Here is a 13,015-nt window from a genome sequence, read left to right as displayed (position 1 = left end):
GGAGGCAAACTGATGGAAACATTAGAGGAAAATCCTCTAACTTTGAGCTTGCATACTCTTTGACTCTTCACGACTGAGTCTCTCCCCATCATGGTGGAAAGTTTAAGTTTCACTGGTTCCATTGTTGCTTGTAGCTTTTCGCACACCTCCTGATCAACAAATGTGTGACTGCTTTGAGTGTCCAATAGTGCATACACTAGGGTTTCAGTGTCCGGAGCACTAAGTGTTGAGATCCACACTGGGACTATCATTGATGTACTCCCACCTTCACCTCCACTCACACAACATGATAATGACAACGTACTTTCTTCAACTGCGCCTTGTGTTGATGCTGCTGTAGAACGATCTTCATGCAATGGCGTTGGGTGACTCTTTCTGCATATGCCACACATGGCCCTGTTCCTACAGTCTTTAGAATTGTGACCCTTTCTTAGACATGCAAAACACAACTTATTTTCAAGTATGCATTTTTTCTTATCCTCTACAGACATGTCCATAAGCCTCTTGCATTTATGTATGGAATGGTTCTCACTACAGCAAATACACTGGCCATTATTGGAATTTTGTGTTGGTGTGGTCCATTTCTTTGGTTTCCCTGCATCTCCCAACTTGATTTCACCAGGGTCAGATTTGGCGGTGGAGCTTGATGGAATCGGGGGTTTCACATTTGTGGCAAACGTGTTTGCTTTTGAACGCTTCATCTCTCTTGCTGGTGCCTCTGCAGAGTGCCTTAAGGCATGTAAGGATGACACTGGATTGCATGCGATGCGTGACTCCTTAGAGATAAAGGACGCAAACTCATGAAAGCTTGGATAGTCGTTGCCCCGATCTAGCTGCTCTGTGACATAACGGTTCCATCTAGATGTCACCCAATCAGGAAGCTTGACTAGTATTTTCTGATTCTCCTCGCAGTCGTTAAGAACCTGTAAGCCCTTTACGTGAGGCATGGCATTACTACATGTTTGGAGGAAATCACTGAAATCTCTTAACTTGAGATATTCCTTTCCACCAATCTTCGGCCACCCATTTAGCTTATCTCTGAAAGCCCGCTGCACTACAAAGGAATGGCCATATCTATCATTTAACCTATCCCATGCTTGTTGATAGGCTTCTTCATCTTTTCTGTAGAAGCTGCCTTCAAGAGAGGATTTTGCCTCACCTGCTATGTACTTTTGCAGGTAGAATAGTCTGTCTGCAGGGTCAGAGCATCGTCTCTCTATGAGGGCTTTGAAGCTTATGCTCCATTCTGTAAACTTCAGAGGATCGCCCGAGAATACAGAAGGTTCTGGAGTTGGCAAGCGAGTAAGAGCTAATGACTCTTGTAGCGATTGGACCAATGATGTCTCGTTTTGCACAACCTGCCGTTCTTGATCTGGGATGTGGTGAGCGAAGGGGTGTGCATCACTCACTTTGCTGAATGGAGGACTGCGTGTCCCATCCCTTCCCTCTTCTTCAGTGTAGACATTTAGCTTTGCCTGAATTACATCAATGTCCCTCTGATTTTCAAGTTTTCTCAACTGCTGACGTTGAGCTTCGATGGCAGCTTCCATATCAATTTCGGCTTTCTTTGCAGCCAGCTGAGCAGCCACTTCCGCTCTCATAGCTGGAATGCTAGGTGACTCTGAGAGATGGTTAGAATTGTGACAGCTGGGTGCAGTAACTCTGGAGGCTGTGGATCCATATATGGACCTAGCATATTCATTATCAAGTAGCATGCGTAACCTTGATCTTTCCGCCACCGTGTCAAACTCACCGTCATCTTCAGTCAGACGTACTCTCATCAGCTGCAGCAAGTCGGCCGTCACGGCTGAGCATGCATCGATCTTTCTTCGAAATTCTTGACTTGGTGAGGTTTGGAGTCGAATTCTGTCATACTGTTCCTTTAATTCAGACTCAAGCTTCTCAGCCTCATCCATCATATCATACATGTCACTCTCAGAGCATACTTGCTTTAACTTTGTGCGAATGTCTCTTACGTTGCTTTTCCATCTCTCGTATGTTGCTTTGAACCTCTTCTCCTTTTGAGTTAACTCTTGATCTTTCAGTTCCTGCATTTTTGGCGTTAATCGCCTTTCACGAGAGGATTTTCTTGCTTTTGTCTCAGATTTCTCAGACACTACACTTTTTTCCTCTTCCAAATCCCCTGCATCTTGTACTTCTGACATAACATCAGGGTGACTATGACCATCTTTAGACATTTTCAGACTTTAAAGGGGGTATCTTATGAAGAGGACAAGATAACTAAGGTAATTACAAGAATGGATGTAATAGGCGGAGAATTATTAAAATTAACACAAAGGAACCTTAGCTTAGATTCTTACGTATGACAGCAAATAAATTTTCAGTTTCAGCCTTCATGAAGCTTGCAAGCAACAGGTAAGAAAACAACAATAATTTCCAGAACTTCAACAGATTGTCCTTTTTTTTTTTTTTTTTTTTTTTTTTTCTTTTTTGTTTGTTTGTTTGTTTGTTTGTTTTTTTTTTACACAATCCGAAATTTGAACACTATTAATTCCTTGTCCATTACAGCAAATTTGTAGCTCATGTTCTATCCATCAACTCATGAGGCATAATAACTGCGCAATATAGCCTGAGGACTCACGCTTTAGCCTGAAACCGCTTCTTGGAGTGTCCGCTGAATCTGCAGCTCCCGATTGGTTGTCACAAAATGCAAAGCAACGTGTCCACTGAAGCCTGTAGCTCGCTGCAGGATGAGAAGCAACCGAGACCTGTAGCTTGCTGCAGGATGAGAAGAGCTTTGCACACCGAAGCCTGTAGCTTGCTGCAGGAGGGGAAGCGCGTTTGCAAACCGAGACCTGTAGCTTGCTGCAGGATGAGAAGAGCTTTGCACACCGAAGCCTCCAGATGGATTGGGACACGTTTTCACTGTTTCTACTCTGGTCGAAAGAATCCACGCTTCGTACTGATGTCCACAATTCTTTTATTCCTCTCACAATCATGGAGCACCGTGAAAACTAGAAACAAGTAAAATAATATCGATAGCACATATGATATTCATCTCAGCCACTTATTTCCTTTCACAAGGTGCACAAGTGTTAAACAAATAACAGCATAATGATTTTTTACCGTGTACGCCTTGTAAAACCAGCAGTAGAAAAGTTGTATATTCCGAAAAGTCCGCCGTGTTACCGTTCTGTCTTGTCTCTCCCGCGCACAACTTCCGGTTCCCGCAACTCACAGGAAGTGACTACTTCACAATAATATTTTAACAGAAACATTTCTTATAAGCAGGATATATCACTGGATTCATAGATTACCTTTCCTACTGCAAATGTACACAAGCATGAGAAGCAAATAAAGAAAACAAATAGAAAACAATAACGATCTCAGATTCACTTTGGTGTTGTCATGGCAACCCACACAAACATTTCAGCGTCAGCTACAGGAATCAAAGCACATTTCTGAGTCCTGGTGAGGTTGTAAATATTAATACAATGTATGGAGAAAAATAAATAAATTTTGAACTTGTTAGAAAAGTAGAGGCACTTCGAGTGCTTCGAAAATACATGTTGACACGCCAGTGCTGCTGGAAGTTGTGTATGTGATTAAAATGACAAGCAGTGCATTAAATATTGAGGGGAGAGCAAAGGAAGAGGAGATCATGAGGAATCTGATATGAATATGCGCTTTGTATCAAATGATAATGTTTTGCATTCGGACCGATCTTTGGTCGTATGATGGGAAGCAGAAACTCTAGAGTCAGATTAGGAGGTTAAGCATTTTCTTAAGTAGGCTTGTGAGTGTGTGAGCATCTCTGCAAAAGAACCGAGTGTCAGCGAACGATGGAAAGGCCCGTCAAAATAAAGAGACAGAGCGCGATAAAGAGACAGCAGGGAGAACAGCAGGGCTCCTGTGTCTGTCTGTTAGCTGAAGAGGCAGCTCTCCATCCCACTTCCGGGGTGTCTTGTCCAGACGAGCTGCTTCACCTTTGGATGATACGGCCATGGGAACAAACAGAATCCGCTTGTGCTGCTGGCACGCTACTGCTTTCTGTACTTTTCCAGGGGACAGGAAGGTACTGCTGCATGCGACTTTTTGAGCGTCTGTGTGCTCGCCAAATCTGTCAAAGGGTGCAGTGTGAGTCACAGCCAGCCTCCATTCGTGCTTTGAATCATGACTCAGTTTATGTGGACAGACTAAAGGAGAAGCTTTTCAGATGCAACACTCAGTATGGCTCCCAAAACAGCCTCTTATGGTCTCACTGAAGCAAATCCTCATACTGGCACGCACACGCACACGCACACACACACACACACACAATGGCACACTTCCATCCCGACCAGGATTAAGTGCTGAGTCAGACAAGTAGTTAAGGTTAACCATGTGTTCTGCACAGAGATAAAGTCCTCATGCAGTCAGCATCTAAAATGAGGCGTTTGAAGGTTAAGCTATTCTGAGTTTTGTGTTCCAAATTATGAGCTCCACGTGTAGCCATCACTGCACCAAAAAGAAAGAAAGAACAAAATATGCAGAGCAGATGTGGCTCTGAGCAGAATTTCGGGCTTGGAGTAAGTACATTACAGCGCAGTTGCTGTTTATTCATGTTGTAGCAAATTAACAAAGTATGGATGCCAAAACAAATGAGAAAAAACAAAAAGACATATGTACAGGCTGATTTTACGCTCACATTTGAATGTACAAGACAGATGCAACAAGACAACAGATAAAACAGTCTGTGGTTAAAACAAATGATTATAGCTGACTGTCACAGAGGTCCGACTGTAGCTATCAGGCTCACAAAAGCAGTGGAGTTTCATTGGAAATTGGGGTGACCTTGAAGCAGCAGAGTTGAACAAACCCCTAATCTCTTCTAGTGCTTCTCTACTGAATATGTATATGTGTGTGTGTGTGTGTGTGTGTGTGTGTGTGTGTGTGTGTGTGTGTGTGTGTGTGTGTGTGTGTGTGTGTGTGTGTGTGTGTGTGTGTGTGTTGGCTTTTTACATCAGTCTCAACACATCTAATGACATCCCTGGTGTCCATTATGAATGGACTGTTGAATAATGTTTTTCATTTTGTCCATTAAATTGCCAATAGCTAAAAAAAAAAAATGTTCTTCTGGTGGAAACTGTTTTCATCTCCCACAACCAACTTTATCCTCTTTTGTACTTTATGGACACCATGAGCTTGAAGATGACTCAAACTGACAGACAAAAGAGTCCAGATGAAAAATAAAATAAAAATCTATTCTTCACCAGTTTGTATCTACAGTAATTGCCTATTTCCACAGTCAGATCTTTCCAAGAGACTCAGAAGCTTTACCTGCTTTTCAGCAGATGAAACTACTGTGGAGTCAAAGTTTGCTGTACTGGAAGACAGCTGCTGATCAAACACTGTACAGCTCCATTTATATAAAACCGAAGTCAACAGGCGCACTACGAGAATGAGAGGTGGATAATGCTTACTGCCTTCTTTAGAAAAAGAGATATTTAAAAAGGAACGCACGTGTTAACACGCTGTTAACCTGCCGCTTGTTTTTAACGCGACTGAGCATAAACAGATAATCATCAAACATCTGAATTAATTCACTGGATCCATTCAATCTTGAACAACAATGGGCTTACGTGCCTAATTTCCACAGTCCTCCAGCTGTGGTGGAAATGAAAGCTTTTACTCTTATTTCGCTGAAACATTTGTCATAACTGGGGTTATGACACTTCCCAAGTTTAAACTGAAGACTGACCATATCGTAGCGTGCGTGATACCGGTATAAATTTTTTGTGTAATTAAATAGTTTCATATTAAAATATTAATGATATAGCTTCGCCGTGCGAGCACAACAACAAGATAAGCATGTTTAAGAGTGAGAGCCGTGTCAGCCTCCAATGATGATTTAGTAAAAAGGGAGCTACTTCAACAACCTCTAAAGTAGAATGCTTAGGCAACACTTGTACAATATGCAAGAAAACTGCTCGCTTTACAGCTAAAAACATCAAGTTCGTTTTACTAGTTGAGGCAAAAACAAACTGTTGGGTACAACCAGGTTATGAAGGCACGTGAAGCATTAATACTAGCAGCCCAGAAGTCAAAAATGGACCAAGCTGAGTATCGCTGGAGCACGTGTTAGCTGCATTTTATATGATAGAAGGAGCAAATGCTGAATGGAAATGACTGATGTCGTTACATGGAGAAAATGAGGGCTATAAACTGTCATGGCTGACGAGGCAAGCTGTGTGGAGGTGAGGTAAGGACCCAAATGCAGGCCGAGGTTGTGATGAGAGCGAGCTGAGTGGAGAACACAACAGGAGCGGAGATGACATATGCAGAAACTAAGGAAACTCTAAACTGGGAAAACTAATGAAACTGAACTGAAACCTGAATGCACAGAAGGAGAAACTCACAGAGGTTACACAGGGAGACAACACAGAGAGACTTGGGGGAGACAACACAGACGAAGCAGCAGCAAGCAGAAGAAAACACAGGGCTTATATACACAGTGGAGTAATCAGGGAATAGGAGACAGGAGGGAAACACAGCTGGGAGAAATCAGGGCTAACGAGACTAGGGAAGCAAAGCCAGACACATTCACATAAGACAAGGACCTTCAAAGTAAAACAGGAAATATAACAGGTATGCACAGACACGAGCTTAACACTAAGACATCAGACATGGCAACAGGGAGGAAACACGGAGACGTGGGACCAGGGCAGGCACAGTCACACAGAACAGAAGGAGCTCAAAATACAAAAACTGAGAAAAAGAATTACTAGAACAGAACCAAAAATATTAACAGTGACAACCCTAAATACCAAATAATCAAGAAATGAAATGAAACAGCTACAAAACACTGGGTCACTCACCCAGGACCATGACATAAACAACCTGTATAAAAGCTCTATCCAAGATAAAGCATCCTGGTTACTTTACTTATTTTTACTTTTAAACTAAAGTATTAAGCATGCTACTTATGCGCTTACATTTGTCACTGTATATAAGGCTGTGTCACTAATGTGATACTATAATCCTGCTGCTACTCTTACTGGCACCTTGAGTCAATAGATTTAATTCAATTCAATTCAATTTTATTTATATAGCGCCAAATCACAACATAAGTCGTCTCAAGGCGCTTCATAGATACAGAGAAAAACCCAACAATCATATGACCCCCTATGAGCAAGCACTTTGGCAACAGTGGGAAGGAAAAACTCCCTTTTAACAGGAAGAAACCTCCGGCAGAACCAGGCTCAGGGAGGGGCGGCCATCTGCTGCGACCGGTTGGGGTGAGAGAAGGAAGACAGGATAAAAGACATGCTGTGGAAGAGAGACAGAGGTTAATAACAGATATGATTCAATGCAGAGAGGTCTATTAACTCATAGTGAGTGAGAAAGGTGACTGGAAAGGAAAAACTCAATGCATCATAGGAATCCCCCGGCAGCCTATGTCTATTGCAGCATAACTAAGGGAGGTCCAGCCCTAACTATATGCTTTAGCAAAAAGGAAAGTTTTAACCCTAATCTTGAAAGTAGAGATAGTGTCTGTCTCCTGAATCCAAACTGGAAGCTGGTTCCACAGAAGAGGGGCCTGAAAACTGAAGGCTCTCCCTCCCATTCTACTTTTAAATACTCTAGGAACAACAAGTGGGCCTGCAGAGCGAGCGCGAAGTGCTCTAATAGGGTGATATGGTACTACAAGGTCATTAAGATAAGATGGGGCCTGATTATTTAAGACCTTGTATGTGAGAAGTAATAAATGCATGAACTAGTTTTTCACTTTTAGTTAACTGTGAAGGCGCAGTTGGACTGATCCTACACACACTTATAAAATATACACACATTTATAAATAAAGTTTCAAGTTATCACGAGTGTATTACAACTACTGCAAAAGAACCTTGCTTTGATTGAGCTGGAAGGATAAAATCCAAGGAACATTAACCAGTTTGTCTCTGTGGTCCTCAGAGAACGGCTCGCTTTTAATTGAGAACAATGGAGCAGGGGAAGAGCAATCACATCATAAGGGTTTATTGATAATATAGCCAACCCTTACTGTGGCTCATAAGACATCAGCTGGTGCAAGAAGGACAGAGCCCGAGGCTCTGTGATTTCCGAGTCTAAAAGTCTATGTACACAGCATCTAGGAGATAAAAGGCACCGCCAGCTCTTAGTAAAATGCAAAGGCAGTCCATAGAAGTTGCCCATTAAAATGTCCGTGTCCTCATGCGTTCCCATTTCCCAAAGCAACAAATCTAATAAAGAAACTACATTTTAAAAAGTGTCTATGGGTGTTTGTGAAGCAACAAAACACACAGAATCACTCACTTTAAGTGGCTGCTTTGACCCAAAGCAGAGAAACAGCACTTATATTTTTAACTTTAAATTCACTGAAGATGCTGAGAGGGCACCAGCAGAGAGAGGCGACAAAAATGAGAGAAAATTAATTGACACCATATGAGCCGCGACACTAATAGTATTCTCCACACAGTCAGCATCAATGGGATATTTTAATTACTACCTCCAAACCACAGACAATGAAATATTTACATGTTTGAATTTAAATTCAGTACATATGAACGTGTGAATAATAAGGCTAACAACATGGCATTGTGAGAAATCCCATACCACGCATCATGTATGGAATATGAATACTATTGTCAACACATTATAACTCCACTAATTAGTCCATTCACGTGCCTTCCTAAGAGTCATATTGCCTTCTGGAGACATGTTACCATGGTAACTCAACCTTATTTAATATGTAGCAAGTAATGATGAACAAATTGAAAAGACGTATGTATTGCCATGAAGCACCATATATTTAAACACTTAAAAGGAAGAGTTACTCCACCCAGCACCATTATATGCTACACTAATACACTGCATTATTGGATATTTATGTTTTATATTTATAAAATATTTTCCTAGAAATTGCCTCTTTGGTATTTCTGGGCACATAGTGATATTTCAGATATAATTACAAACAGGGGGAAATAAACTTTCACACAGTACTGTGCAAAAGTCTCGACCCACTCACTTCTTGCTTCTTTATATTTTACTAGAAAATTGAGAATTAGGTGCAGTTATGTGCTCACACATAAAAGACAATTTCAGTTGATAATTTTGGATTGTCTGTTCATCCCTTGAATGATCAGCAGGTTAAATGGCTTAACTATATAAAAACACCCAGCACGCCCCTGCGGGCGGTTTATCCTTCAAGCTCGGGTCCTCTACCAGAGGCCTGGGAGATTGAGGGTCCTGCGCAGTATCTTAGCTGTTCCCAGGACTGCGCTCTTCTGGACAGAGATCTCCGATGTTGTTCCCGGGATCTGCTGGAGCCACTCGCCTAGCTTGGGAGTCACCGCACCTAGTGCTCCGATTACCACGGGGACCACCGTTACCTTCACCCTCCACATCCTCTCGAGCTCTTCTCTGAGCCCTTGGTATTTCTCCAGCTTCTCGTGTTCCTTCTTCCTGATATTGCTGTCATTCGGAACCGCTACATCGATCACTACGGCCGTCTTCTTCTGTTTGTCTACCACCACTATGTCCGGTTGGTTAGCCACCACCATTTTGTCCGTCTGTATCTGGAAGTCCCACAGGATCTTAGCTCGGTCATTCTCCACCACCCTTGGGGGCATCTCCCATTTTGACCTCGGGACTTCCAGGTTATACTCGGCACAGATGTTCCTGTACACTATGCCGGCCACTTGGTTATGGCGTTCCATGTATGCCTTGCCTGCTAGCATCTTGCACCCTGCTGTTATGTGCTGGATTGTCTCTGGGGCATCTTTACACAGCCTGCACCTGGGGTCTTGCCTGGTGTGATAGACCCCAGCCTCTATGGATCTTGTGCTCAGAGCTTGTTCTTGTGCTGCCATGATTAGTGCCTCTGTGCTGTCTTTCAGTCCAGCTTTGTCCAGCCACTGGTAGGATTTCTGGATATCAGCCACCTCCTCTATCTGCCGGTGGTACATACCGTGCAGGGGCCTGTCCTTCCATGATGGTTCCTCGTCTCCCTCCTCTTTCTTGGGTTTCTGCTGCCTGAGGTATTCACTGAGCACTCGGTCAGTTGGGGCCATCTTCCCAATGTATTCTTGGATGTTCGTTGTCTCATCCTGGACTGTGGTGCTGACACTCACCAGTCCCCGGCCCCCTTCCTTCCGCTTAGCGTACAGCCTCAGGGTGCTGGACTTGGGGTGAAACCCTCCATGCATGGTAAGGAGCTTTCTTGTCTTTATGTCAGTGGCTTCTATCTCCTCCTTTGGCCAGCCTATTACCCCAGCAGGGTACCTGATCACGGGCAGGGCGTACATGTTGATGGCCCGGATCTTGTTCTTACCATTCAGCTGACTCCTCAGGACTTGCCTGACCCTCTGCAGGTACTTGGTGGTTGCAGCTTTTCTAGCGGCCTCTTCATGGTTCCCATTTGCCTGCGGGATCCCCAAGTACTTGTAACTGTCCTCTATGTCTGCAATGTTGCCTTCTGGTAGTTCAATCCCCTCAGTTCTGACTACCTTCACTCTCTTTGTTACCATCCGGCTACACTTCTCCAGTCCGAACGACATTCCAATGTCATTGCTGTATAGCCTGGTAGTGTGGATCAGTGAATCGATGTCTCGTTCACTCTTGGCATACAGCTTGATGTCATCCATGTACAGGAGGTGGCTGACAACTGCTCCGTTCCGTAGTCGGTATCCGTAGCCAGTCTTGTTAATGATCTCACTGAGGGGGTTCAGGCCTATGCAGAACAGCAGTGGGGACAGAGCATCTCCTTGGTAGATCCCGCACCTGATGGTGACTTGTGCTATGGGCTTGGAGTTAGCCTCTAGTGTTGTACGCCACATCCCCATTGAGTTCCTGATGAAGGCTCTTAGGGTCCCATTGATCTTGTACAATTCTAGGCATTCCAGTATCCAGCTGTGGGGCATTGAGTCATAGGCCTTCTTGTAATCAATCCAGGCAGTGCACAGGTTGGTCAGTCTGGTCTTGCAGTCTCGGCTGATTGTTCTGTCTACCAGTAGCTGGTGTTTTGCGCCTCTGGTATTCTTGCCAATCCCTTTCTGTGTCCCGCTCATGTATTGACCCATGTGCCTGGGTATGTATGTATGTATGTATGTATGTATGTATGTATGTATGTATGTATATATATATATATATATAAAAATAAAAACATTCTTTTGAAAATTGTCAGGTGCATGGACTGGACTGAGAATGTGTGGATAAAGAGCCAACATCCAAAGAAAAGCTCCAAACTTTCTGAAGAACTTCAGAAAACCTAGAGAAATACTGCTCAGGACCACATTAAAATCATAAGAAAGTCTGGCAACTAGGAAGAAAAATATAAAGAAATTAGATACAAGATTTTTGCAAAACACGAATACAGCCTTAAAAACTATAAAAACGCTTAAAAAACATTTAAAAAGTATGTAACAACCACAATAGATGTGCTCAAAAAAATACTTTGAGGCTTTTTTCTTTTCTTGCTGACAGTTAATTCTGCTCTGTCTCATATTCAGTCCACTGAACTTTAGACAAGAGCCAACAGCAGAGCTCACATAGTTTACTGGAAGGATGCGCAGCTAGCCTGGCTCTGTCAAAGATAAGGTTCAGCATATAAGTCTTCACTACTCCACAGCTGTTTTTAAACACTTACAATACTTAACTTTTTTTTTAAACTGATAATCAGTCTTTATAGAAGCCATGACAGCACTGTCCTGTTAAATCATCACTGTTAAATCATTAACACGAAATAAGATGGACGTTTGTCTTACACTTCCTCTTTCATCATAGGTGGCCATGCTTGGAGGAGAAGAATGAGCAACTGAAAGTCTTCCCACTTCTGCGCCGCTTCCAACAGCTCCTGGAAAAGGCTGTATCGTTTTTCTTCATTCTCCACATCCTCTATCTGGATCTGAGAAAAAGGTAAAAAGAGAAACCGGGTTGTGAGGAAGGCAAATCAATTTGGAATGAAAACAAAATGGTAGCTACGAGAACATTGACTGCAAGCTTTACCCAGGACACTGAACATCGAGCATGCCTGTTTCTGTTAAAATTCTGCCTTATGTGTGTCGTTGATGATAAACATAACAGCGAATGCCAGCATCATCCACTGAGACGCTCATCTTAGTCATCGGGTACGCGGGCTATTTCCACTACACACCATACGCAAAAATGGATAGAGCTCATTTCATTGATTTCAAATTAAGAAAGCTCTCAACAAACTTGACAACATAATGATTTCACTAAAGATTGCGGGCACGATATTCCTGCCAAAGCAAGATGCGAATGAACTGCACAGTCACACGCAGTCAATCTAGAGCTCCATCAAAGCTACAAAGCCAGCAAATGGAAAGAATAAGGCTTTTAAGAGTAATGGCACATTTCATTGTTATTTTCCAAAAGAGAAAAAAAAAAAAAAAGTCACCTGTGGCCAACATTATTTGAAAAAAGAAAAAACGACTGAGGGGAAAGAATGTGAGAAAAGAGAATGAAAAGGAATGAGGGAGGGATAATATGGAAGAAATGAGAGGAGGAGGAGAGGGAGAGGAGGGAAAGTAATTAATTTTCTTCTCAAAGGTTGGCTTCTAGTGTGATTTAACAGTTCAGAGAGCGGCTGATTTCTGAGGGGAAAACTATGACCTGCCAAAGCAAGGCTGCTGCAAGACAGGCTGTGTCACACACACAAACACATGTACGCACACACATGCATCACTAGCAGCCAGACTCTGGGAACGGTGTCAGCCTTGGTGGAGCGCTCACATTTATACGACTGGATTTGTATTCTATTCCTAGCGATACTTTACTTGTATAATGGTTTTAAATCCATGCACACGGCACAGATCCCACTCGTTTATTGGCTGACATCTAGCTCTAAAGCACTCATATACAGCCAAGGGGGGGGAAAAAATGAACCCAGAATCATTCGAAAATATGCTTCAATGGAAAAATCAACCTCAAAAATATACAGAAACATATTTTTACTGCACAATGCTGTTATAAACAGCAAAAGTCGTGGCAATCGACTAAAGTTCTTCTGAGACATGTTATAAATGTCTAATCATG

The 13,015-nt window shown here is 42.7% G+C and overlaps 1 protein-coding gene and 1 long non-coding RNA gene across 2 annotated transcripts in view; both read right to left on the bottom strand.

The window, feature by feature from the left end:
• nbas (NBAS subunit of NRZ tethering complex) overlaps positions 1–13,015 on the bottom strand; it is a 197,495-nt gene that overhangs the window by 22,570 nt on the left and 161,910 nt on the right. The window contains exon 50 of the mRNA XM_080882594.1: positions 11,725–11,864. Coding sequence (XP_080738720.1) covers positions 11,725–11,864 — 140 coding nt within the window. The remainder of the gene's footprint in view (positions 1–11,724; positions 11,865–13,015) is intronic.
• LOC308396951 lies at positions 2,483–3,400 on the bottom strand. Its single transcript, XR_013971667.1, has 3 exons — positions 3,088–3,400; positions 2,817–2,975; positions 2,483–2,729 (listed from the first exon to the last, which is right to left on the bottom strand). It is a non-coding gene; the product is annotated as an uncharacterized lncRNA (long non-coding RNA).

Source organism: Rhamphochromis sp. 'chilingali', assembly GCF_963969265.1.
Source record: "Rhamphochromis sp. 'chilingali' genome assembly, chromosome: 5".
Taxonomy (NCBI): Eukaryota; Metazoa; Chordata; class Actinopteri; order Cichliformes; family Cichlidae; genus Rhamphochromis; species Rhamphochromis sp. 'chilingali'.
This window is presented reverse-complemented; position numbering and strand designations above follow the sequence as displayed.